Source organism: Neofelis nebulosa, chromosome 12 (assembly GCF_028018385.1).
Source record: "Neofelis nebulosa isolate mNeoNeb1 chromosome 12, mNeoNeb1.pri, whole genome shotgun sequence".
In the NCBI taxonomy this organism is placed as follows: domain Eukaryota; kingdom Metazoa; phylum Chordata; class Mammalia; order Carnivora; family Felidae; genus Neofelis; species Neofelis nebulosa.
The window spans coordinates 84,412,071-84,436,241 of record NC_080793.1 but is presented as its reverse complement, the minus strand read 5'-3'; the positions used below and the strand labels follow the sequence as shown (position 1 = coordinate 84,436,241).

Below are 24,171 nucleotides of genomic sequence, written 5' to 3'. Positions count from 1 at the left end.
TATATATATATATATATATATATATAGAATGGAATACTACTTGGCAATGAGAAAGAATGAAATCCTGCCATTTGCAACAATGTGAAGAAACTGGAAGGTATTATGCTAAGTGAAATAATTCAGAGAAAGGCAGATAACATGTTTTCACTCATATGTGGAACTTGAGAAGCTTAATGGAGGACCATGGGGGAAGAGAAGGGGAAAAAAACAGTTTCAAACAGAGAGGGAAGCAAACCATAAGAGACTCTTGAATGCAGAGAACAAACTAAGCACTGATGGTGAGGGCGGGAGAGGGGAAAATGGATGATGGGCACTGAGGAGGGCATTTGTTGGGATGAGCACTGGGTGTTGTATGTAAACGATGAACCATGGGAATCTACCCCCCACCCCCCAAACCAAGAGCACATTGTATACACTGTATGTTAGCTGACTTGACAATAAATTGTATATAGATATAAAGTGGATGTTTCAAACTACTAAAAATCAATGGGGCAGGTCCAATTTACAGCTTAATAGTTGGCTGCTACATGTGGGTGCCCCAACTGGTGTTGGAGATACTGGGCAGGAGGCAATGCCAGAGCTCTCCTTTACCCCTTAACCCAAAGCCCACTCTGTGCCTTTTGCAAGTGATTTACTGTGTGTTAACAGAGCCTGGGGCACTTCCCATTGAAATGTCTTTGATCCCGTGTAACTGGATTGATTTTTTTCCTTGGCTGATCTAGATTGGACGACTGATTATTGGACAGAATGGCATCTTGTCGACACCTGCTGTTTCCTGCATTATCAGAAAGATCAAGGCCGCCGGTGGAATCATTTTAACAGCCAGCCACTGCCCTGGGGGACCAGCTGGAGAGTTTGGAGTGAAGTTCAATGTTGCCAATGGAGGTATGTAGTTTAGAGGATACCTTAATCTTCATGGTTTCTGTCCTCTTAGGTTATTGTAGTCTTACAATGACTCTGATGGTAGACGAGCAAGGTGGAGAGGAAGTGGCTCAGAAAGTTCCAGTGAGGGATCTGTCTTAGGGTTCTCCAGAGGAACAGAACCAGTAGGCTATAAAGAGATTTATTATAAGGAATTGGCTGGGTTTCCGTTCAACATGGCAACGTAGGAATATCTGATACTCACCTTCTCCCATGGACACACCGAATCTACAGATACATGGAATGATTTCCTCTGAAAAACAAAAACAAAAACCTAAAAACTAACACAGCAACCCCTTTCCATAGGGCAAGTGAGAGGGAAACCACTTCAAAGTGGGTTGAAGAGGCTGGGACACAAACCCACCACTGGTGAAATGATCCACTCTCTGGAGAGAACAGAAAACCTAGAGAGTCTCCCCAAGAAAGGGAGGGTTCGTACTCTACATTGGGCACCCCACCTTTTAAGACTGGTACCTGAGAGATGCGCCTCCCCCCCCAAAACATCTGGCTTTGAAGACCAACTGGCTCGTGCCCTCAACCTGAGGTCTATGACAAACTGAGGGATGGCTCTTAAAGGGCCTACCCATAGCCACACCTGCCCCGGACCCAGCGAGGGAGTTAGCTCACATGATTATGGAGGCTGACAAGTCCAGAGACTGTAGACCCAGGAGAGCGATGGCAGAGTTCTAGTCTGAATCCCAAGGACTGAAAAACAGCACAACTGATGGTGGAAGTTCCAGTCCGAGACCAGGTTCAGGTTCAAAGGCAGGAGAGAACCACTGTCTCAGCTTGAAGCCAGACAGGGAGAGTGACTTCTCCCTTACTCAGCCTCTTGTTCTGTCCAGGCTCTCAGTGGGCTGGATGAGGCCACCGGTAGTGGGCACTTTACACAGTCTCCTGGATGCTAATCTCTTCCAGAAACCGCCTTACAGACACACCCGGGATAAGGTTTCACCAAATATCTGGGCACTGTGGGGCTCAGTCAGGTTGACGTATAAAACTAACCTCACAACGCTTGAGGTGGCCTAATGAGATCTCGAACCTATTTGGTGTTTTGCACCTCTGCCCTTCTTAGCACAGTCAAATGGTTGAATAATTGATGCTTATCTGATGTGGAAGGGGTCTGGATTAAAAAAAGAATTTTTTTAATGTTTATTTATTTTTGAGAGAGACAGAGTGTGAGTGGGGGAGGGGAAGAGAGAAAGGGAGACAGAATCCGGAGCAGGCTCCAGGCTCTGAGCTGTCAGCACAGAGCCCAACGTGGGGCTCGAACCCAGAAGTCACGAGATCATGACCTGAGCCAAAGTCAGACGCTCAACCGACTGAGCCACCCACGCACCCCTAGAAGGGCTCTGGAGTTTAAAATAGGAACTTGCTCTAAGTCATTTAGACCATTCCTGTTATTTGGCAGATGAACAAATCAAATCCCCAAGAGGCTCTTGTTCAAGTTCACATGGCTGCTCAAAGCCAGACAAATGAGTTTTTAACATAACTCATAGACTTCCTCTTTCCTATATCGTTGACTTTGTCTCACTGAAATGCTTATGATCATTCCACTTTTTTCTTATATTAACAGAAATTTATAGTTTGGAGGTCTTTGTGGGGTGGTTTATATATATAGGGGTGAATTAGAAGAACAATTTTAATTTTTTTTTAATGTTTATTTATTATTGAGAGACAGAGACACAGAGCATGATCAGGGGAGGGGCAGAGAGAGAGGGAGACACAGAATCCGAAGCAGGCTCCACGCTCCGAGCTGTCAGCACAGAGCCCGACGTGGGGCTCAAACCCACGAACTGTGAGATCAGGACCTGAGCCAAAGTCGGTCGCCTAACCAACTGAGGCACCCAGGCGCCCCGAAACACAATTTTAAACACATATTAAGTTAAGGAGAATAATAAATGGGTAGCTTGTGTCCATTATTTGTTTTTCTATTTTGCGCTTTTTTTTCCCCTAAAAGATTTTAAGGTAAATTAGAGCGTGAAGACATTTTACACCTAGATATTTCTGAATACATCTCTTCAAAAGAAAGACCTATTCCTACATAACTACATTATCAGGCCTAACAAAAATAACACTAATTCCCTAACATCCTCTAAAACCTAATCTATATTGAAAATTTTCCAGTTGCCTCCAAAATGTTATTTATAGCTGTTTCATCCCAGAACAGGATTCATCCCAGAACCATGCCTTTCATCTGCTCGTCAAGTCTCTAAATTTTAATCTTGAACCCTGAGTCTGCTTTTATAGGTGGGTAGGAGCTGATTTTTAACCAACAGCAGTTACTTTTATGAATCTGAAGGCAATATTTATTATTTCCCCCTCCTTACAGCCATTTGGGACATTATCCAAACAAAGGAATTTCACTCCCATCAAGTGTTAAAAAAAAAAAAAAAAAGACCCGCAAAACACCTTACAAAGTGTCCCGTGATGGGAGAAGCTCTCCTTCATTAAAAATCACACCTAGGACCACATCTAGTCTTGCAACAGGTACTGAGAATTTCAGGAAAAAACAGGCAGTATTCAGGTATTTTATATGCTGTTAACGCAAGAAATCGAATGGGCTCAGAAAATGGCAGTTTGCAGAGAAATATGATATGTAAGTTGCCAAACTAAACAATGGATTTCAAGTAAGCATTCGGAATTTATGTTTGGTTTCATATCTTGTAAGAACACCTCAGTCATCTCGATGACATCCTGTGCGGCATAAAGGGAGAAGATATTATTTAAATACCCATTTTGTAGACTAAATTACAGGAGGAAGTGAGACCTACTCAGCCATAGAGGGAGGGGATTGAGTTTATCATTTAGCCTTTGACTATATTGAAAGTCCCTCTCTTATGCTCAATTCTTCATGTTTCCATGCCTTGGCATCATTAACGAAGCTCACATTCCTGATGGCATAGAGAGATTTGGTTGGTTCTTCCCACTCAAAGTAGAATGAATTTTACCATAAGTTCTTTTTCGGGAGAAGCATTCACCTCTTTTCATTGTGTGCCATACGGATACATTTTATGGAATTAGTAGGCACATTCAGGGAAATGGGACGCATCTGGAACTATGTTGTTTTTATTTTATTTTATTTTATTTTATTTTATTTTATTTTATTTTACTTTATTTTATTTTATTTTATCTTATTTTATCTTATTTTATTTTATCTTATTTTATCATCTTATTTTATCTTATTTTGTGTTTATTTATTTATTTTGAGAGACAGAGCATTAGCAGCAGGAAGGGCGGAGAGAGAGAACCCCAAGGAGGCTCCATGCTCAGTGCAGAGCCCAATGAGGGGCTTGAACTCATGATGGGGAGGGAGATCATGACCTGAGCCGAAATCAAGAGTCTGACGCTTAACTAACTGAACCCCCCAGGCGTCCCTGGAACTATGTTGCTTTTAAAATGGATTTAGAGCACAGGACCATTGTGAGCATGTTTTTAAGTATCGGGGAAGATGCTAGAGGGGAAATGGAATCAGTAATAAAAATACTGGATGTTTTTTGAATCTTACCATGTGCTGGGCACCATAGTCCGACCTTTACATGCATTGTCTCCCTTAATCCTCCTAACGGCCCGATGAAGTGACTGAGGAATAAAATGGTTTCAAAAACTTAACGCCATGTCACAGAATCAGTAAGCTGTGGCGCTCAATCAGAGCCTAGATTCGGAGAAGAGGGCAGAACATTTGAATAAGAAGGCAAGGAAATGGGGAAGGAAGCAACTCTGAGGGGTGCACAATGGAAGTCTGGGGAAATAGTTCCTAGATCTATGCAAAAAGAAAGGAAGAAGAAAGGTTGCCTGCTCAGATCATGGGACAAGGATAAAGAAGGGACTTGGAACATATTTTGTAAAAGGTACTCTGGAAAATTTGTTGAGAATTCATAGGAAGTTGTGCAGTGAAGCAGCCTCATTCTTAGGGGCAAGCAGTCGGTGTTATTTTGTAACTGCCCCCAGCAATGTGTGGGAGTCTGGGAATGGCAGCAGTGGGGGAAGGTGATGGCAATGTCCCAGGGTTGGGGAATGGCAGCGTGGGCTTGGCACGGCCTCAGGGGGGGGCTTGTACTCATTACGGATGTCTGAGCTGCCATCGGACTATTAGGGTTCAAAATCCAGCCTCTGTTAATTACCAGCGATGGGACCTTGGTTAAGGGTCTCCCCCCTTCTTCAAATTTCAGTTTCCCCATTTGGAAAATGAGGATAATAAGAATTCTTCCTTCATCTGCTTTTTGTGAGTGCCCAATTCCATATAAAGTGTGAAATGCGGTGTTTGTAAGTTTCAGTACAGGTTGGCTCATGTTATTATGCTAACAAAGGTATGGCTCAAATGGTGGACCAGAGGGTCTTGCCTGGGATAAGAGACCACGGAAACTAGAATGGACCACTGGCCTGTGATTAATCAGGTGATGATGAGCATTAGTATAGGAATGAGCAGGTTCAGCAGAGGTACAGAGTAGGGTGGTTGGCAGATAAGGAATTTATGGGCTGAGGACAACCCAGTTTGATATTTTTGAAAGGATTTCAAGCGACAACAATACTTCAGGTATGACTCTGCCGGCCATTGGCTAAAAAGAGGAAAAGTCATCGGAGTAGATGACGTCAAGGAACTTGGAAGTTGTCAGCGGCTACAGAGGTTGCTGATGAACTGTGAGGGTAACAATGTGAGTGGCTGATAGGCATCATAGAAAACCAACATTCTAGAAGCTGTTTTCCTTTTGGAAACAGGTGTGCTTTGTCATTGAAATTCAGACTGTTTAAAAGTGAGGGACAGAGCTGGCTATTGTATTAGACAGCGTAGCTCTAAGGATTAGGATAGAAAAGAAATTATTTCTAGATTTCTCGTCAGTTGAAAGTTACAATATAGTTGGGTAATTCATACACAACCCATCTATTGTCTATCGTTTATATTTTAGATCTCAGTGTACTCATTTGATTGAGTGTACTCATTTGATTTCCCAAACTTGTTGCAAAAAAATCTAAAGTGACTTGCATTAAGATGTAAAAATTAAAAAGAAAAGAAAAACAGAAAGAGGACGAATTGTTGACTTTCTATTCATTTAAAGTGTATCACAACCTAATTGTCCTTTTGATCTTGTAAGGAAACGGATCAAATATTTTTTGTTTAAACCTCATTCCATTTATTTAAAAAAGTTTAAAAAAAAATTTTTTTTTTAATTTAAAAAAAATTTTTTTTTCAACGTTTTTTATTTATTTTTGGGACAGAGAGAGACAGAGCATGAACGGGGGAGGGGCAGAGAGAGAGGGAGACACAGAATCGGAAACAGGCTCCAGGCTCCGAGCCATCAGCCCAGAGCCTGACGCGGGGCTCGAACCCACGGACCGCGAGATCGTGACCTGGCTGAAGTCGGACGCTTAACCGACTGCGCCACCCAGGCGCCCCTTTTTTAAAATTTTTTAAATGTTAAAAAAATTTTTTTTAAATGTTTTATTTATTTATTTATTTATTTATTTATTTATTTATTTATTTTTGAAGGAGAGAGAGAGACAGAGCATGAGCAGGGGAGGGGCAGAGAGAGAGGGAGACACAGAATCTGAAGCAGGCTCCAGGTTCCGAGCTGTCAGCACAGAGCCCCGATGCGGGGCTCGAACCCACGAACTGTGAGATCATGACCTGAGCCGCAGTCGGACGCTTAACCGACTGAGCCACCCAGGCGCCCCTATTTAAAAAAGTTTTTAACTTTATTTATTTATTTTGAGAGAGGCAGAATGAGTGGGGGAGGGGCAGAGAAAGAGGGAGACGGAGAATCCCAAGCACAGGCTGTGCTGCCAGTGCAGAGCCCGATTCGGGGCTCAAACCCACAAAACCATGAGATCGTGACCTGAGCCGAAACCAGGAGCCAGAAGCTTAACCGACTGAGCCACCCAGGCACCCCGCTTTAACCTCCTTTTAAAAACTTGGAAGTCAGTAGAGAGCACGAGTTGGGGGAAATAGTTGACCCTGGTAAGAGCTGCCTCAACAAGGCAGCAGACCTGGGAGTAGAAGCCATACTTTCTTTCTCTAGATGCACTTAGGAGGCTGCAGTTTAAATCTGGGATCCCTCACTTGTGTCAAGTGCATATCCCATTGATGTCTCATATCCTGAATAAAGCAGATTATGTAACCGGGTCTCCCTAGCAGGTGTGAAACTATTTTTAGGCAAGATGTATCATTACTCAGAAGCGGATTCAGACAAACAAATGTGGGTTATTAGCCTACGTAGAACAGGTGAGGCTGACCAAATTTCCTCCATCATGGATGAATACAGCATAAGGAATACAGAGGCTAACCGAACTGTGAACTGTTTGTTCACTGTGGAGAACAAACTCACCTTTCTTTTGCTTGGCGGTGAAGGAGATGACATATCTCTGATCGAAACTGCAGACACCTTTTAAAAAATTTCTTTTGGGTGACGCGCTATTTTCACGTGTTAGGTCCTGCCCCAGATGTGGTCTCCGACAAAATCTATCAGATCAGCAAGACAATTGAGGAGTACGCCATATGTCCTGATCTTCGAATCGACCTATCTCGGCTTGGAAGACAAGAATTTGACCTGGAGAACAAATTCAAGCCATTCAGAGGTAATAGATTATATTTTGAAAAAGAATAGCTCCGTGAATGGGGGTGACTCTATCTTCTGCAGGGGAGGGCACACATTAAAGCGTTTGGATTGTCCATTTGGGGGTTGATGTTTGAGAAATAGATGTACCATGACTGTGGTGCACCGAGAAGTCAGAGCAGCCAAGATCTTCAGAACTGGCAACTTTCGAAAATGACTTTCTAAACCCAAGATCACTTTCAGTAGAGGAAAAATGTCATGGCTGACTCCGTTATAGCGTTCCAAGGATAGTCTGTGAATTGCCAAAACACGTCTTTACTTTTCTAATCAATTAAGGCAAAGATGCTGGAATGCCTTAAACAGTTGAGGAGAGACTCAACAAGGTAGTGGGGTTCTTAAAATGGCCCATGGAAGGTAGGCATTTCTTTTCCAAGCCAGAACCATGCCATTCAACTTGATTCAATGCACAAGTAATCACCTATTCTATACCAAGTACTGTGTGAGGAGATTTTACAAAGGAACTCGGTAAGTACTGAATGGAGTTAGGCAAAGAACAGAATGAAATTGCCCCAAATATCCTATACCGTAGAGTGACTAAAACTTCTGGAGTACTCAGATTATAACCTTTAAATTTGTGGGTTAATATTGAACCGTATAATACCATCAATATCATATATACGTATATTATTATTCCCCTCTCTTTTATCTTACTGCTTTTGCCTAGAAGGCATACAATTAGCGATAAAGCCAACTATTTACTCCTTTAGTGCCCTATAAGCTTGAATACAGTTTGTGTTAAGGTGTTGTCTTTAGTTGACTTAGCTAAAAGCATGAAATGCCTGGCTGACAGGCACATGGCATTTGTGGGACAGAGAAAACCTTGAAATGGACTGTTGCGGGGTCACACTGTTAAGCTAACACGACTGCCTTTTTTTTTTTAATTTTTTAATTTTTTTTATTTTTTTAACGTTTATTTATTTTTGAGAGAGAGAGAGAGACAGAGCATGAACGGGGGAGGGTCAGAGAGAGAGGGAGACACAGAATCTGAAACAGGCTCCAGGCTCTGAGCAGTCAGCACAGAGCCCGACGCGGGGCTCGAAGTCATACCGCGAGATCGTGACCTGAGCCGAAGTCGGACGCTTAACCGACGGAGCCACCCAGGCGCCCCAGGACTGCCTTTTTCTTGAAGGATTTTGAGTCCACTGCTTGCTTAGCCAATCGGCAGACATTGACTGAAAGCCACGTGATACTGGAAGCCATGTGCCTCCTTTTGTAAATCTAGCTGGGAGCATGCACACGCACACACGCGCACGCGATGTCTTGACAACTATCGACAAGAGATGGATTACGTGAAACAAAATGATTTAAACATGCTTGCGTACATACATTTGGGAAAACTGGACAAGGAAGTGACTGGGAAAAACCAGGCGTTACCGTCAGGAAGAAGTTGTTATTGATTTATTGATTTTTGGTTCTTTCACGATTTTTATGGTTGTTCCAGAGACCCCCGTGTCTTTGGTGAGCTCAGAGTCAGGCAGTTGCTGCAGCCCCATTGCTAGTTTGCTGAGTTTTCTCCAATGCTCCGGATACCAGGAGGTGGGCAGAAGAATTCCTTGGCTTCCAAGAAGAATTTGGGGATGAGTGTTTGGGATGATCTATGTGCTGTGTTCTTGCTGCTTTAAATGTTGAGCAAGGTTTGAGTTAATTGGAAACACGTTCATTCCTTGGCATTTCCCCTTAAAGGGTCAAGAGCGTGAACTACTTGACGCGAACTTTCAGTTTTCACTGGATTCTACTTCCTTGTTTTTTACATTTCTGTTTACCATGTGTTATCTGCTATGAATACCAAGTATATCTGGGCAAGCGGTTCAAGAATTAAAGAACCGGAATGAAACTGCCAAAAATATTCTCGTATCTTATAGAGTGAGTAAGACTTCTCACGTATTTAGGACATAACCTTTTGTTTTATAAATTATTTTTTTTATTGTGGTAGAATATACATAACGTAAACTTTACTGTCTTAACCATTTTTAGGTCTACATTTCATATAAATCCTTGATTTATTGTACAAATTAATATCCCCCTCACATCAAAAGATTAGTCATTACTTAGTCATTATTGTACAGTTTAATTAGTAATTACTTAGTCATTATTGTACAAATTAATATCCCCCTCATGTCAAAGGATTACTTAAAAATTTTTTTTAATGTTTTTATTTATTTTTGAGACAGAGACAGAACATGAGCAGGGGAGGGGCAGAGAGAGAGGGAGACAAAGAATCCGAAGCAGGCTCCAGGCTCCGAGCTGTCAGCACAGAGCCTGACGCGGGACTCGAACTCACGGAGCGTGAGATCATGACCTGAGCCGAAGTTGGAGCTTAACCGACTGAGCCACCCGGGCGCCCCAAAGGATTACTTTTTAGTGAACACAAACCATTTTGTGTTCATTAAAAACTAATTACAGTATATACGAAAGGGCACGCATACTACATTGATTTAAGTGCAAGGAAAAATATTTTTAGATTTGTATTTGAAAAGATGATGAGACAGTTTCATATAGAATATTAAAATTCCATCCATTAGGGGTGCCTGGGTGGCTCATTCAGTTGAGCATCTGACTTCGGCTCAGGCCACGATGTCACAGTTTGTGAGTTCGAGCCCCACGTTGGGCTTGCTGCTCTCAGCACAGAGCCCACTTCAGATCTTCTGTTCCCCTCTCTCTCTGTCCCTGCCCTGCACGCACTCTCTATCTCTCTCGAAAATAAATAAAACACTAAAAAATATTTTTAAATTCTATCCATTAAATGTTATGCCTGGATTTACTGAAAATTATTAAAGACGGATTGATAATATCTTACCAGGTTTAATATTTCAGAATTTGAAAAATTTGAAAGGCAACATCCATATATTTCAACATAAGTATGAGTTTAAAAGCAGGGCTTATGGACAAATTTTAGTGCCTAAAGAGTCAAATATTTACTATTCTAGGGAAAGTACTTTCTCAGTATTAATTACATGCTGATGGCCAAGTTTGAAAAATGTAATGTATTTTGGGTTTTGTGTATCTGTCAAATAACTGGAAAAGACTAGTTTTGGATTCCTGGTCATCGGGTGGTAACAGACATTGAGGAACATTCGTGTTTAACGAGGATTTCTAAGTATCTGGCATTCACCCTGAAATTGGGACTGGACTGGGCACACGAGAGACTTTACACAAACTCAAGAATATATCCTTCATCACCAATTCCAACCCTGGATTTGGTGGTCACAAAGGCATTTAGAAAATAGGGATCACTGAAGTCACTCCTTGATTTGTTCCAAGCCTGCTGAGTCATTGTTTGGCTAACCCCCACAGGAGAGGAACAGGGTGTGCCCAGGTACCTCTTAGCATTGAGGTGTGTGCATTTTTGGGGGAGGAGGTGTTAGAAGGATGGTGGGATAAGAGGGCGTAGTTTTTATCCGAACGACTTTATTTTGTGGTTGATTTTTCATGTGCAAAGAAGGCCGTATAACTTGTACTATTTATACCCAATAATGGCCTGAAAAGTGTGTAGGATCTTGATTGTGCCTTAATTTGTGACTTAGCCTACAAATGGGCACTTGGCTTCCCACATGATGTGTAGGGTTCTGATGGAACTGTGATCGGAACTTCATGCTTTTAGGGTAGAGATTCTTCTTTTCGTTCCCAGGTATACTTCATGGGTACGGTCATTGACGTTTCCTTTTGCTTTTCTATCCTTAGTGGAGATAGTGGACCCAGTAGATATCTATCTCAACCTCCTTCGGACCATCTTTGACTTTAATGCCATCAAGAGTTTGCTGACAGGGCCCGGCCAACTGAAGATCCGAGTTGATGCGATGCACGGAGGTAAGTTCGTGGTCTTCTCCCAATTGGTGGCCAAGAAATGTTGAAGAGGCCTCTGCCCGTGTTGGCTTTCTGAGATTATGAGGAAGATTGGGTTCAGGGATATTCACACAATGTGTGTGTGTTCAGATACACTAATTATATCATCATTTTGGTAAGATTGGCATCCAGTGTCTACACTATCATAACTCTTAATCCCCATACTCTCCCAGGATCTCTGTCTTTTCACTTCATATTCCTGGAGATCTCTGATGTGCTCCCCTCTGCACTGGTTGCTCTCTGAGTTGTTGTTGTCCTTATCATCATTCTAGTAATTCTCTTTACCCCTTTCTCTTGTTGACTCTCCTTATTTCCACATCCTTTGTCTTCCATTTTTGTGATTTAACTCCTTGTTTTGGAGGAACAGATTCTTCAGGAGCTCGGAGAGAAACCTGATGGGACCTGAATGTGTTGAGTCATTGCATATCTGAAAATACCTTTTTTTTCTTCTTGTTCTCACGGGATATTTATTTGTCTAGATATAGAAATTTAAGATGGATATTACTTTCCTTCAGAAGTTTGAGGGCATTGCTCCATTGCCTTATAGCCAATTGTATTGAATTTGAGAAATCTGATGCTATTCTGATTTTTAATCCAGGTATGAAATCTTTGCTTTTTCTTCTCTGGAGGCTTTTAGGGTCTTTGGCTCATCATTACTGTTCCTACCTTTTGTACTGATGAGTCTTAATGTGGGACTATTTTCTTCTATTGTGCTGGGTACTTGGGAGATCCTCTTAATCTGGAAACTTGTATCCTTTAATTCTGGAACATTTTCTTAAATTACTTCTTGAATGATTTCCTCTATTATTTTCTCTTTCCTTTCCTTCCAGAATGGTTATTGTTTAGGTATTAGACCTAAGGGACTGATTCTTTAGTTTTCCTATTCTCTCCTCTACACCTCCCCCGCCACCCCTATTTTCCTTTTCTTTGTTTTGTGCTTTCTGGGAGATTTCCTCAACTTTTTTTCTAAGCCCTCCCATTAAGTTTTTCAGTTCCACTATCATATTTCTAATTTCCAAAAACTGTTTTTTCATTTCCAGATAATCTCTTTTAAAAAATAGTGGGCCTATTCATGTTTCATGAGTGCCATATTTTTTAAATGTCAGGTTTACTGATTTATACGTGGTAAAACTGACCTTTTAGGCATACAGTTTGATGAAGTTTGACAAAAATATATAGTCATGTGATGACTATGACAATCAAGATATAGAGAATTTCCCCCACTCTAGAAAATTACCTTGTGGTACTTTGTAATCATACCCCTTATCCTAACCCATAGCTCCTGGAAATCACTCATCTGCTTTTGCCCCTATAATTTTGCCTTTTACGGAAAGCCATGTAAACAGAAGCACAAAATATATACCCCTTTATTTTAGGCTTCTTTCACGCACGTAAAGTTTTGGAGACAGGTTCGTGGTGTTGTGTATATCAGGAGTGGTTCCTTGTTACCAATGAGTAGGATTCCATTGTATGGATGAACCACAGTTTGTTTATTTATTCACCAGTTGATATAGTTAGGGTTATTTCTAGGTTTTGGCTTCTACAAAGTTCCTATAAACATTTGTGAACACTTCTTTATGCGTTACTTGATTTCATTTGTCTTAGATCTGAGATTTCTGAGTCATAGGACAAGTGCATATTTCTCTTTATAAGAAACCGCCAAACTGTTACCCAAAGTGACTGTGCCATTTGCACCACCATCAGTGTATGAGGGCTTCACTTTTTCCATGTCCTCACTTGGTATTCTCAGTCTTTTTAATTTTAGCCATTTTATCATATCTTATTAATCTCTGTTAAAATATTGCTGGTATATATTTAAAAATTTTTCTTCTCCTTATAGTTTCTGTTTCCTCCAGGTTGTTCTTTATGCTTTTTGTTTTGGTCTCATGTTAATTGCATTTTCCAAAAGTTTGGTGATCCTTGGCTGTCTGGCATGTTTAAGAATGAGGCACTAAAAATTTTATTGGGAGATCGGAGCTCATGTGTGGAGCTCGTCCTCCATGGGCTTTACTCTCAGGTCATTTGTGTGGGCTGTTTAGTTCTTTCTTATTGGGCCAATCATATTCCCCAGAAAAAGATCTTTCAGGTTCTTGCCCTAGCATTCATTATCTGGCCTAGAGGGAATACAGCCTCTCTTTCTAAATAGTTTGAATAATATAGCTGGTTTTGAGCCTCATTGCCTAGGTTGTACTATATGTCCATCTCTGAATCAATCACTGTGGATGGAGGGCATTGATTGGGCACATCTAGGTCACCTTCTCAGCCTTGGGGGAAATGGAATTTAGCCATGTCTGTATTATAAGAACTGAGATGGGAAAAGGATTGGTTCTCCAAAGGAAACCTAAAATGCAAAGTCAAAAGATGTTCACTATTTGACGTTTGCATCTTATCAGTGGAAAATAAATGAAAGCAATGCTTTACATATATTTCAGCCAACAGGATTGCAGGCTGGTCCCCAGATGTGCTGTATGTGTGTGCTCTGGCTCTATTCCCTTGTTTATAATATTATTTCCTTTTGGATGACATCCCCAGTCCCCATCTCTATATTCTTTCTTCAAGTCTTCTTGGAAATGCTACCTCCTTCTTGAAACCTTACCTGTGGTTGTTTCTTCTCCTAAGCCGTTAGATCTAATTATTTCATAAATATACATTGAATAGCATCAGTCTTACTATTGCATTCACTCACCTGTCGATTTCACTCATCCCACCCCTGCTTTAGGAGCCCAGTAATGTAGGGACTGTGTGCTTTGCATCCCTTGAATATGTTGCCTTCCATTCTTTTTTTTTTTCTATTATAATTTTTTTTTTAAAGTTTCTTTATTTCTGAGAGAGAGAGAGAGAGAGAGAGAGAGAGAGAGAGAGAGAGAGAATGAGCGGGGGTGGAGCAGAGAGAGGGAGACACAGACTCCAAAGCAGGCTCCAGGCTCTGAGCTGTCAGCCCAGAGCCCGATGTGGGGCTCGAACTTGTGAACTGCGAGATCATGACCTGAGCCGAAGTCAGACGCTCAACCGACTGAGCCACCCAGGTGCCCCACTTTTTTTTTAAGTTTTTTTAATTTTTATTTTTGACAGAGGTACAGTGTGAACATGAGTGGGGGAAGGGCAGAGAGAGAGGGAGACACAGAATCCAAACAGGCTCCAGGCTCCGAGCTGTCAGCACAGAGCCCGACGCGGGGCTCAAACTCATGAACCGTGAGATCATGAGATGGACTGAAGTCGGATGCTTAACTGACTGAGCCACCCAGGCGCCCCAATGATGCCTTCCTTTCTTAACATTGGGATTCCATGGTAGGCACTCCATAAATGTGTGTTGAACTGGAAAACACCATCCCTTAGCACTTTTTTTTGTAAAATATGCTTCGTTTTATATGCTACAGTGGTTTACAGTGTCTAATTATATACTTGACAGAGTCAAAGTGATTGCAGAGACAAAGAACATCGTTGGAGCCTTTTAGTGCTTTTGTATATATTTAGCTCAAGTTTTCAGTACATAAAAAGCTGCACACAATGGATCATTATTAAGCAGTTGATTTCTTTCTGGCAACATATTAGAAAAGTTTTGGAGAAAAATATTATGTAACTGCCCAGCATAGTCATTGGCACATATTAGGTGCTCAATGAATGTCAGCTGAAGTATTACTCTGTGTTGTGTCTTGAAAAAGCTTGGCGAATTTATTTATTCTGTGCTCTTAAATCGCCCTTCTTGTTTTACCCAGGATAGAAGACATTTGGGGGTTTCTTTAAAGATTTCATATTGCTGCATGTATCTCTTTTCAGTTATGGGACCCTATGTGAGAAAAGTCCTGTGTGATGAGCTGGGAGCCCCAGCCAATTCTGCAATAAACTGTGTCCCCCTGGAAGATTTCGGGGGGCAACATCCTGACCCAAACCTGACATACGCAACAACCCTTCTGGAAGCTATGAAAGGAGGAGAATATGGATTTGGAGCGGCATTTGATGCTGATGGGGTAAGTAGGAAAGTTCTCTGCCTGCTGACCCTTTTACCATGTAATAAGCCCGCCCCTGGAAGCCAGAGAATTCCTGGGGCCTGTTGACACATGGCGCATTTGAACCTTAACTGGGCTCTGCATCTATTCTTCTGTTTAATGCTCTTCCATATTGCAATTAAATAGCTTTTGCTTTTCTTAGTTCTAGGTTAGCCTTATGCTGTGAAAAAAGGTTATGTCTTAAAAAAAAAATTCATGCAATAAATGTTTCTGTATGGTTGGTCTTGTTGAAAGCGCCGCATGAAGGCAACAGCTCTTTCAGCAATAACTCTCGTTCTCCATTGTGTTTTGGGGAAAGTGTGAAATAAAGTACATGGGGGCTACAGAAGCTCAAGGTCGTCATCCACAGTTCACCAGGTTGAACACATTCCTAGCTGGCCAAGATCACGGGCCCTCCAGGACTCAGGAATTTAAAAGGTTTCTCATGCCCCCTGTAGCCTCATTCAAGTTGTTTGAGGTTGTTTAAATATAGGATGGCAGTAAAGAAGCTTGTGCTGCTGGTGGGAACGGGCTGCTAGCAGCAGATGGCTCTGTCTCATCGTTTTCACACATTCTTTCCGACAGGACCGTTATATGATCCTCGGCCAGAATGGCTTCTTTGTGAGCCCTTCTGACTCCCTGGCCATCATTGCTGCCAACCTCTCTTGCATTCCATATTTCCGGCAGATGGGGGTGCGAGGGTTTGGGAGGAGTATGCCCACCAGCACGGCCCTGGACAGGTAAGCAAGGATGTCACCGTGGAAAACGTTATGGTACGCTTCTGACGTCACTGTCCCCTTTGTGGGTAACTGTCCCTCATTCTCCCCTACTCCGGCGGGAACTGATGGAAGTGTGGGAACTTAGAGACGCGTGTAGTGTGCTTGATAGGGACGGGAAGCATCAGGTGGCCTGAACTGGATTCCTGGTTCTGCCGCTGCTTAGCTGTGGGAACTTGACAGATGTATCCGATCCCTGTGTCTCATTCTTTTTTGTCAATCTCTTCTACTTTGGCAATTCCAGTGAGTGCAAAGTATCATTTCCTTTTTTTTTTTTTTTAATTGAAGTGTAATTAACATATAGTGGTATATTAGTTTCAGGTCCACAATGTGATTCAACAATTATATATATTACTCAGTGCTCATCATAAATAAGTATACTCTCAATCCCCTTCACCCCTTTCACCCATCCCCCCACCTACCTGCCCTCTGGCAACCACCAGTTCGTTCTCTGTTTTTAAGAGTCTGGTTTTTTTTGTTTGTTTGTCTCTCTTTCTCTCTTTTTTTTTGTTTTGTTTCTTAAATTCCACCTATGAGTGAAATCCTATGGTATTTGTTTTTCTTCAATTGACTTATTTCACTTAGCATTATATCACATTGTATTTAACAGCTGAGGAATATTCCATTTACATATATGCCCTTTCTTCTTTATCCTTTCATCTCTGGAAGGACACTTGGGTTGTTTCTGTATTTTGGCTATCTATTATAAATAATGCTGCAGTAAATAAAGGGGTACAGATATCGTTTCAAGTTAGTGTTTTCATTTTCTATGAGTAAACACCCAGTAGTGGAATTACTGGATCATATGGTAATTGTATTTTTAATTTTTTGAGACCCCTTCGTACCATTTTCCACGGTATCTGTATTAATTGACCTTCCCACCAACAGTGTGCAAGGGTTCCTTTTTCTCCACATCCTCACCAACACTTATTTCATGTCTTTTTTATTCTAGCCATTCTCATAGATGTGAAGTGACATCTCATTTTGGTTTTGATTTACATTTCCACGATGATCCGTGATGTTGGGCATCTTTTCATGTGTCTGTGGCCATCTGTATGTCTTCTTTGGAAAAATGTCTGTTTAGGTCTTCTGCCCACTTTTTTTTTTTTTTAATGTTTATTCATTTTTGAGAAGGAGAAACAGAGTTGAAGCGGGGGAGGGGCAGAGAGAGAGAAATAGACAGACAACAGACAGACAGAATCCCAAGCAGGCTCCAGGCTCTGAGCTGTCAGCCCAGAGCCCAATGTGGGGCTCGAACTCGCCAACTGTGAGATCGTGACCTGAGCCGAAGCCGGACACCTAACTGACTGAGCCACCGGGGTGCCCCTCCTGCCCACTTTTAATTAGATTATTTGTGGGGTTTTTTTGTGTGTTGAGTTGTGTAAGTTTTTTATATCTTTTGAATATTGACCCCTCATTGTATATATCGTTTGCAAATACCTTCTCCCATTCAGTCCATTGCCTTTTTATTCTGTTACCAGTTGCCTTTGCTGTGCAAGAGCTTTTCTTTGGGTGTAGTCCCAACAGTGTAGTTTTGCTTTTGTTTCTCTTGCCTGAGCAGGTGTATGTAGGACACAGTTTAATCCCTATTTGGTTCAGTATCCTCTAGAGAAACCAGTCCTCTGTTGCTTCTATCCTAGGAATCTTTGTACCCTTTGACTCCAAGAGCAGCCCTTGTGTCGAGACCCTGGTTGAGTCAGCAGCTTGTTGAGAAGCAGATCTTTTAGCAGAGAGAAACCAAAAGCAAGATCTGCTGGGGTGGGGTGGACAGACATCTCTTGAACTGAAGTCACTCTGAGTCTCCAGTCTCCTTGAGTCTTTGCTGTCTGTTCCTACGAGTAGCTGGTTATTTGTGGTTTCATTCTGATGAAGGGTGAGGGGGAAAGCCCTTTGCACAGGCTTCAAGTCAGAAAGATACTGTAGTCCTTAAAACAAAAGCCCCCAATACACATTCACGTTCTGGGAGACTCCTGCCAAGGGGTCCTTCTGCGTTTTGAAATTTTCTCTTTTCTTTTGGTTTAGATTTGCATCATTGTAGTAACTAGTGATGCTGAGCTCATTTTCATATGCTAATTGTATGTGTTCATTTAAAAAATTAGGTTATCTTTTGTTATTGATTTATAGAAGTTCTTTATAGAGTCTGGATCATGTTTTTTTTTTGTCAGATGTATGTATTGCAAATATTTCCTCCCTGCCTGTTGCTTGGCTTTTCATATTTTCATGGTGCCTTTTGATGAGCTGAAGTTTTGATTTTTTTAAAGTTTATTTATTTAGATTCAAGTCAGTTAACATACAGTGTAGTATTTTTTTCCAGAGTAGGACCCAGAGATTTTTTGCTTACATACAACACCCAGGGCTCATCCCAACAGGGGCCCTTCTTAATGTCCATCCCCCATTTAGCTCAGAAGTTTTAAATTAAAAAAAAATTGTTTTTAATGTTTTTTACTTTTGAGAAAGAGAGAGAGACAGAGTGCGAGCAGGGGAGGGTCAGAGAGAGGGAGACACAGAACCCGAAGCAGGCTTCAGGCTGTGAGCTGTCAGCACAGAGCCTGATGAGGGGCTTGAACTCACGAACCGTGAAATCATAACCTGGGCTGAAGTGGGATGCTTAACCAACTGAGCCACCCGGGCGCCCCTTAAATTTTGATGAAGTTTAGTTTTTTAATACTTTCTTGTATAGTTAGTTTATACTTTTTGTCCTCTACAAGAAATATTTGCTTACCCGAAGGTCAGAAAGATGTCTTCCCTATGTCTTCTTCTAGAATCATTGTAGTTTTAATCTTCACATTTCAGTCTACGATGATTTTGAATTAATTTTTGTGTGGGTTGAAGGCAGAGGTCAAGGTTAACTTCTCCCCTATGTCCTGTTGTTTCAGCCTTGCTCATTGAAAAACAATTTTCTTTCCCCTTGATGCCTTGTTAAAAAAAAAAAAAAAGTTGACCATATCTGTTTGGGTCTGTTTCAGGATTCTCTATTTTGTCTCATTGATCTTTTTGCCTATTCTTATGCCAATATTACACTGTCTTGATTATTAAACTTTTAAAGTAGGTATTCAAATCAGGGGAATCCCCCCAGTATTTTTTCTTCTTGGCCAAATTAGAAAAATGATATAGCCTTGGTCCTTTGCATTTCTATACCCATTTTATTTTATTTATTTTTTTTAATGTTTTTATTTATTTTTGAGAGAGAGAGGGAGACAGAATATGAGTGGGGGAGGGGCAGAGAGAGAGGGAGGCACAGAATCTGAAGCAGGCTCCAGGCTCTGAGCCGTCAGCACAGAGCCTGACGTGGGGCTCGAACTTACGAACCGTGAGAACATGACCTGAGCTGAAGTCGGACGCTCAACCGACTGAGCCACCCAGGCGCCCCATATATAACCATTTTAAAATCAGTTTGTCGATTTCTACCAAAGCCTCTTAGGGTTTGAGGAATGGGTAGAATCTATAGAATAATCTGAGAAGAATTGAATTTTACTAATATTGAAATTTCCAGTTCACAAATGTGGTTTATCTCTCTCTTTACTTAGTAGTCTTTAATTTCTCTTACATACTTTGTAGTTTAACTTCTCTTATGTATGTTTTATCGTTTACTGTAGAGGTCTCACACTATTTTTGTTAAATTCATTTCTGAGTAAAATTTTCTATGTTTTGATGCTATTATAAGTGGAAGAGGTTTGTAAGTTTAATTTTCCAGTTGTTTGCTGCTAGCAATTAGAAATACAACTGATTTTTTTGTCACTTGAGCTTGGATTCTTCAACCGGGAAGAGTCTCTTGGATGCCCCCCATTTTACTTCTCTCCCTCAGGGGATATTGATATCAAGCCCATGATGATAATCTCAACTCAGTGCCTAGCAGTACCAAAGAAGAGGGTGTATTATTCCACATTCTTTCCCATTTACCTTTGCTTATATCCTTCCTTAAAGGCGGGGGCGGCGGGGGGGGGGGGACAAAAGGATTCAATAAAACTGTAGAGAACAAGGCAAAATGGAACCATCTTTAAACACTGAGGGCTCAGCGTGTAATTACAGGATCCTGATTGCTATGTAGGTTACTTAATACTATGGGAGTGTATTTGATAATATCACCTTGCACTTGTACATCATCTTATAATTTAGAAAGAACTTCCGTACATTTGATTTCACTTGATCTTTGCACAAATTTAGTGGGTAATTGGGTAGGCATTACTCTCGCCATCTTAAAGATGGTGAACCAAGTATCAGAGAGGTGAAGTGACTTGTACACGGTTATACAGCTAATCAGAAAGCGACCCAGGATTTGAAACTAGGTCTTCTGGTTTGCGACTGCATCTGCCCAGTAACTACTCCTGGATCAAGATGGTCCCTGAGAAGCTAGTTCAGAATATTGCCCAACTCTCCTGGGGGATAGCCAGCAACTTCCCAAACCCTGGCCAGGAGAGGCAGGTTTTATTATGGCAACAAAAACCATGTGTCCTCTTTTCTCCCGGATATTTCCCGGTGGTTCTTGATTTCACTTGCTCCCCTCCATCCCCATAAAACTCTGTTTCAGTCAGAAAGCTGAGGCCTTGCTTAGACATTTCACAAAGGGCCTGTTCTGATATGTAAGTGACCATTTAAAAGGATTATTCATGCTTGCTGGTTGGGATCCAGAATTCTGTGGGGCTCTGACGTGGTGATTTGTTTTGGGTATTTGATCTGCTGTGCAGTTCCCAGGTGGATTCTCATGATGGATACTTAATGAGCTCCTTTCTTCTTAGGTGAAATAAATACAGTTTCAAATTTTTGTCTTGGGCAAGGTTTGCCATATAGTTTTTTTTTTTTTTTAAAGTGAATAAAATCATTGGAATGTGCCCCTAAGTTCCAGGACCAGGAAGAATGACAACTGAGTAGCTGAGACCTATTAAATGATGCACTTGCCTAAACTCTTGGCATTCCAGAATAAGGGGAAGGCCTGGACCCTCGAAACTGATGAATTATTCAGGCCAGATTTCATTGTTCACAGATAATTGTTGTTCCCTGAGGGAAGAGTTTCAATGTCTTTAATTTCTACTCTTCCAGTGTCACTAAAACAAGGATTCCATTGACCCCGGAATAATACGGTTTCAGCCTTGAAAATGGCATTCTTTTGGGGCGTTGTCATTCTGAATGTGTCTGATTTGTAGCCGCAGATGACTCTCTGTTGCTGAAATCGTTTTGGTTCCAATGATTCGAGAAGTAAAGCACATTCAAAGTATATTTGTGGCCTGAGACCTGTCTCCACCCTATGCAGAAGTATTAAATAAGCTTCAGTGTCATCATCCTTCACTAATATTTACGCAGGGCCCATCTGTGCTTGGGACGGTGCCGAATGCCGTGCAAAACAAGGCAAACACACGCAGACGTGAGCCCTTCTCATTAGAGATATTTACAGCCTCACACAAAGCCAGCATCCTTGAATACACTGCGAGGGATCCAGGACTGAAAAGTGTGTTTTGACTACAAGAGAGGCCATGTAGGGTCCACCACCCATAAATGTGGTGGTGCAGGGAATTCATCCTCCTCTACCTTCTGTTGGGTATTTGTGCCACCCTTGCTGTTCACCATTTACTCACTTAAACATTAGTTGTTTTGAGAGAGAGAGAGAGAGAGAGAGAGAGAGAGAGAAAGTGGGGGAGGTACAGAGAGAGGGAGAGAAAATCTTAAGCAGGCTCCCAACTCAGTGCAGTGCCCGACGTGGGGCTTGATCTCACATCTGTGAGATCATGACCTGAGCCAAAAGCAAGAGTCAGACGCTTAACCGACTGAGCCACCCAGGCACCCCAAGAATTATTTATAAAGGGCCTTTGGTGTCCTAGACATGGTACCTTGCTGTGGGGGAGCTTCTAGCCTGACGGAGAAGACAAGCCATAAGAAGTAAAGAAAAAATATAAATACAAATGGTAACACATGCTCATGGGAAACGCACTTGGCTCGGTAATAATTGGCGGGTAAGGAGAATGCCGTTTAGATGGGAGAGCCAGGCGAGAACTCTCCGAGGAGGTTATGGGTAGGGCCAAAATTAGAAACATGCAGCTTGACCCGGCTATGATGCTGGCATTAGAAATAGTCCATGATACACGTGAAAATGCTTATTTTTCAGAAGGTAGTCTACAGATATTTGTTGCCAGTCCCTGATCTGAAATATGTACTGTAGCTTTCTCTTGAACGTATTCAGCGGGTTGTTGCAATCCAGACAGTGTTAATCCTGTAAGTATGCATTATCGCCTCATCTACAACGGTCTTGGTCTTTACTGCCTTCTTTAAATCTGTGCTCTTCTGTTTCTTAGATCAGTCATGATGCACCTCAGTAATGGGAGAGAGAGTGATCTGAGCTAATGCCTAATTATTCAGTCTTCCACACATTGTTTCTGATACGGAATGATGGGAATTATTTTGCTTCAGCAGATAAATATGTTCAAGTCTATCTTGTATTAAAATAAAAGGAAAAAAAAAGGGAGGCAGAAATCCCTTTATCACAGGAGCTATTCCCCTGAAACTCTCGAAAACTGATTTCATCAGGGTCAAGGCAGAAAAGAGATGGCGTCCTTGAAAGGAGGATTACTAACGAGAATTTATTAATAGTAAGTTAATAGCTTCATGCAGAAGTATGGACAAATTAAGAAAGCAAAAAAAGAAAAAAAAAAAGCAAGAGCGATGAGAGGCTCTCCATGACTCAGGATAGTAGAAAGTTGTTAGTTCTCCCAGGACTGAAGCATGAAAGGGAGGGATGAGGGTAACTATAGCCTCCTGAGGTCTGGGGTTATGCAAGGTGGGCTATCAGACAGGAACTGAACTTGTCAGAGGGGTAGAAATACCCCACCTTGTCTCTTTTTCCACCCTCCAATCTCCTGCTAATGCCTTCTCTTGACCAAACTCACTGGAAGCAGGAGCACAATCTGTGGCGTTTAGCCTCCAAAGTAGGGCAGAGATGGCCATAGAATGAAAGGGGTCCTCCATTGGACAAACGATGAAAAGATTGTTCAAGGATGAACATGATGAACCCCACCCTATGCCTGGGGTCCAAAAAGGAGGGAAGAGGATGAGCTGGGGAGTTAAGCAAGTAGAGATTATCACAAAGATTGGCCAGTTGGCTGGTTATGCTGGTTACTCTTGCACCCAAAAGTCCAATTTCCCACTGCTATTTTCAGTTTTCACATCTCATATTACTAGGGAGTTTGAGTGTTTCTTCATATGCTTCAGAGATTTGAGGATTTTCTTTTTATTAATTGCCTGTTCCTGCCCTTTGCTCATATTTAGAATCTGAGTTCCTCTTTCTTATGGATTTATAGGGGGTCATTACATATTTTAGGTAGTAGATCCTTGTCAGTTTGAAACACTTCTAATTTTCACTTTTTTCTTCACACAAAATTTTACCGCTGAGTTCCATATCCAGTTTCTGTCAATAGATAGCTGTATTATAGGCAGCTCACATTTAATGAGCATAAATAGCGGCTTTCCTGATTTTCCCTAAAAATTGTTCTTTTTTTTTGTTTGTTTACTCTCTGTGTGAATCACCTATCACCCAAATTATAAATCTTGAAATAATTCTAGACTTATACTTCTTCCTTATTCCCAAAATACCATTAGTCATTGAGTTCTGTCAGAAAAGCCACTTAAATGTTTCCTGAACCGTTCTTCTCTGTCCCTACTTCTACCTTGCTAGTTCAGGGTTCTCATAATCTTCTGCTTGAACTATTGCAAAATCCAATGAACTGTTTTCCCCGCCTCCAGGCTTCCTTTCCTTCATTCACATTCTGGACCACCCCAATCACAAAGCCATGCGTCTCCTTCCCTGGCTTAAAATCTGTTGGTAGCCCCAAATGACTGCACAGTGAGATCTCATCTCTGGATTCTAAAGCGTGCGTAATTTCCGGATTATGAACGTCTCACTCCTGCCTATATTTTTTTTACCCCACCCCCTAGATGTGTTATGCTGCTTATAGTTCCCCAAATTCGTTGACCTCTCACACTGCTGTGCCTTTGCACATGCTGCTGTCTTTCCTTGAGATGTGTTCCCTTCGCTCCACCCCATCCCAC

General features: G+C 41.6%; 1 protein-coding gene across 1 annotated transcript in view; it reads left to right on the top strand.

Moving 5' to 3' along the window:
* PGM5 (phosphoglucomutase 5) overlaps positions 1 to 24,171 on the top strand; it is a 184,828-nt gene that overhangs the window by 20,785 nt on the left and 139,872 nt on the right. The window contains exons 2-6 of the mRNA XM_058693250.1: positions 723 to 885; positions 7,348 to 7,494; positions 11,214 to 11,339; positions 15,153 to 15,343; positions 15,947 to 16,101. Coding sequence (XP_058549233.1) covers positions 723 to 885; positions 7,348 to 7,494; positions 11,214 to 11,339; positions 15,153 to 15,343; positions 15,947 to 16,101 — 782 coding nt within the window. The remainder of the gene's footprint in view (positions 1 to 722; positions 886 to 7,347; positions 7,495 to 11,213; positions 11,340 to 15,152; positions 15,344 to 15,946; positions 16,102 to 24,171) is intronic.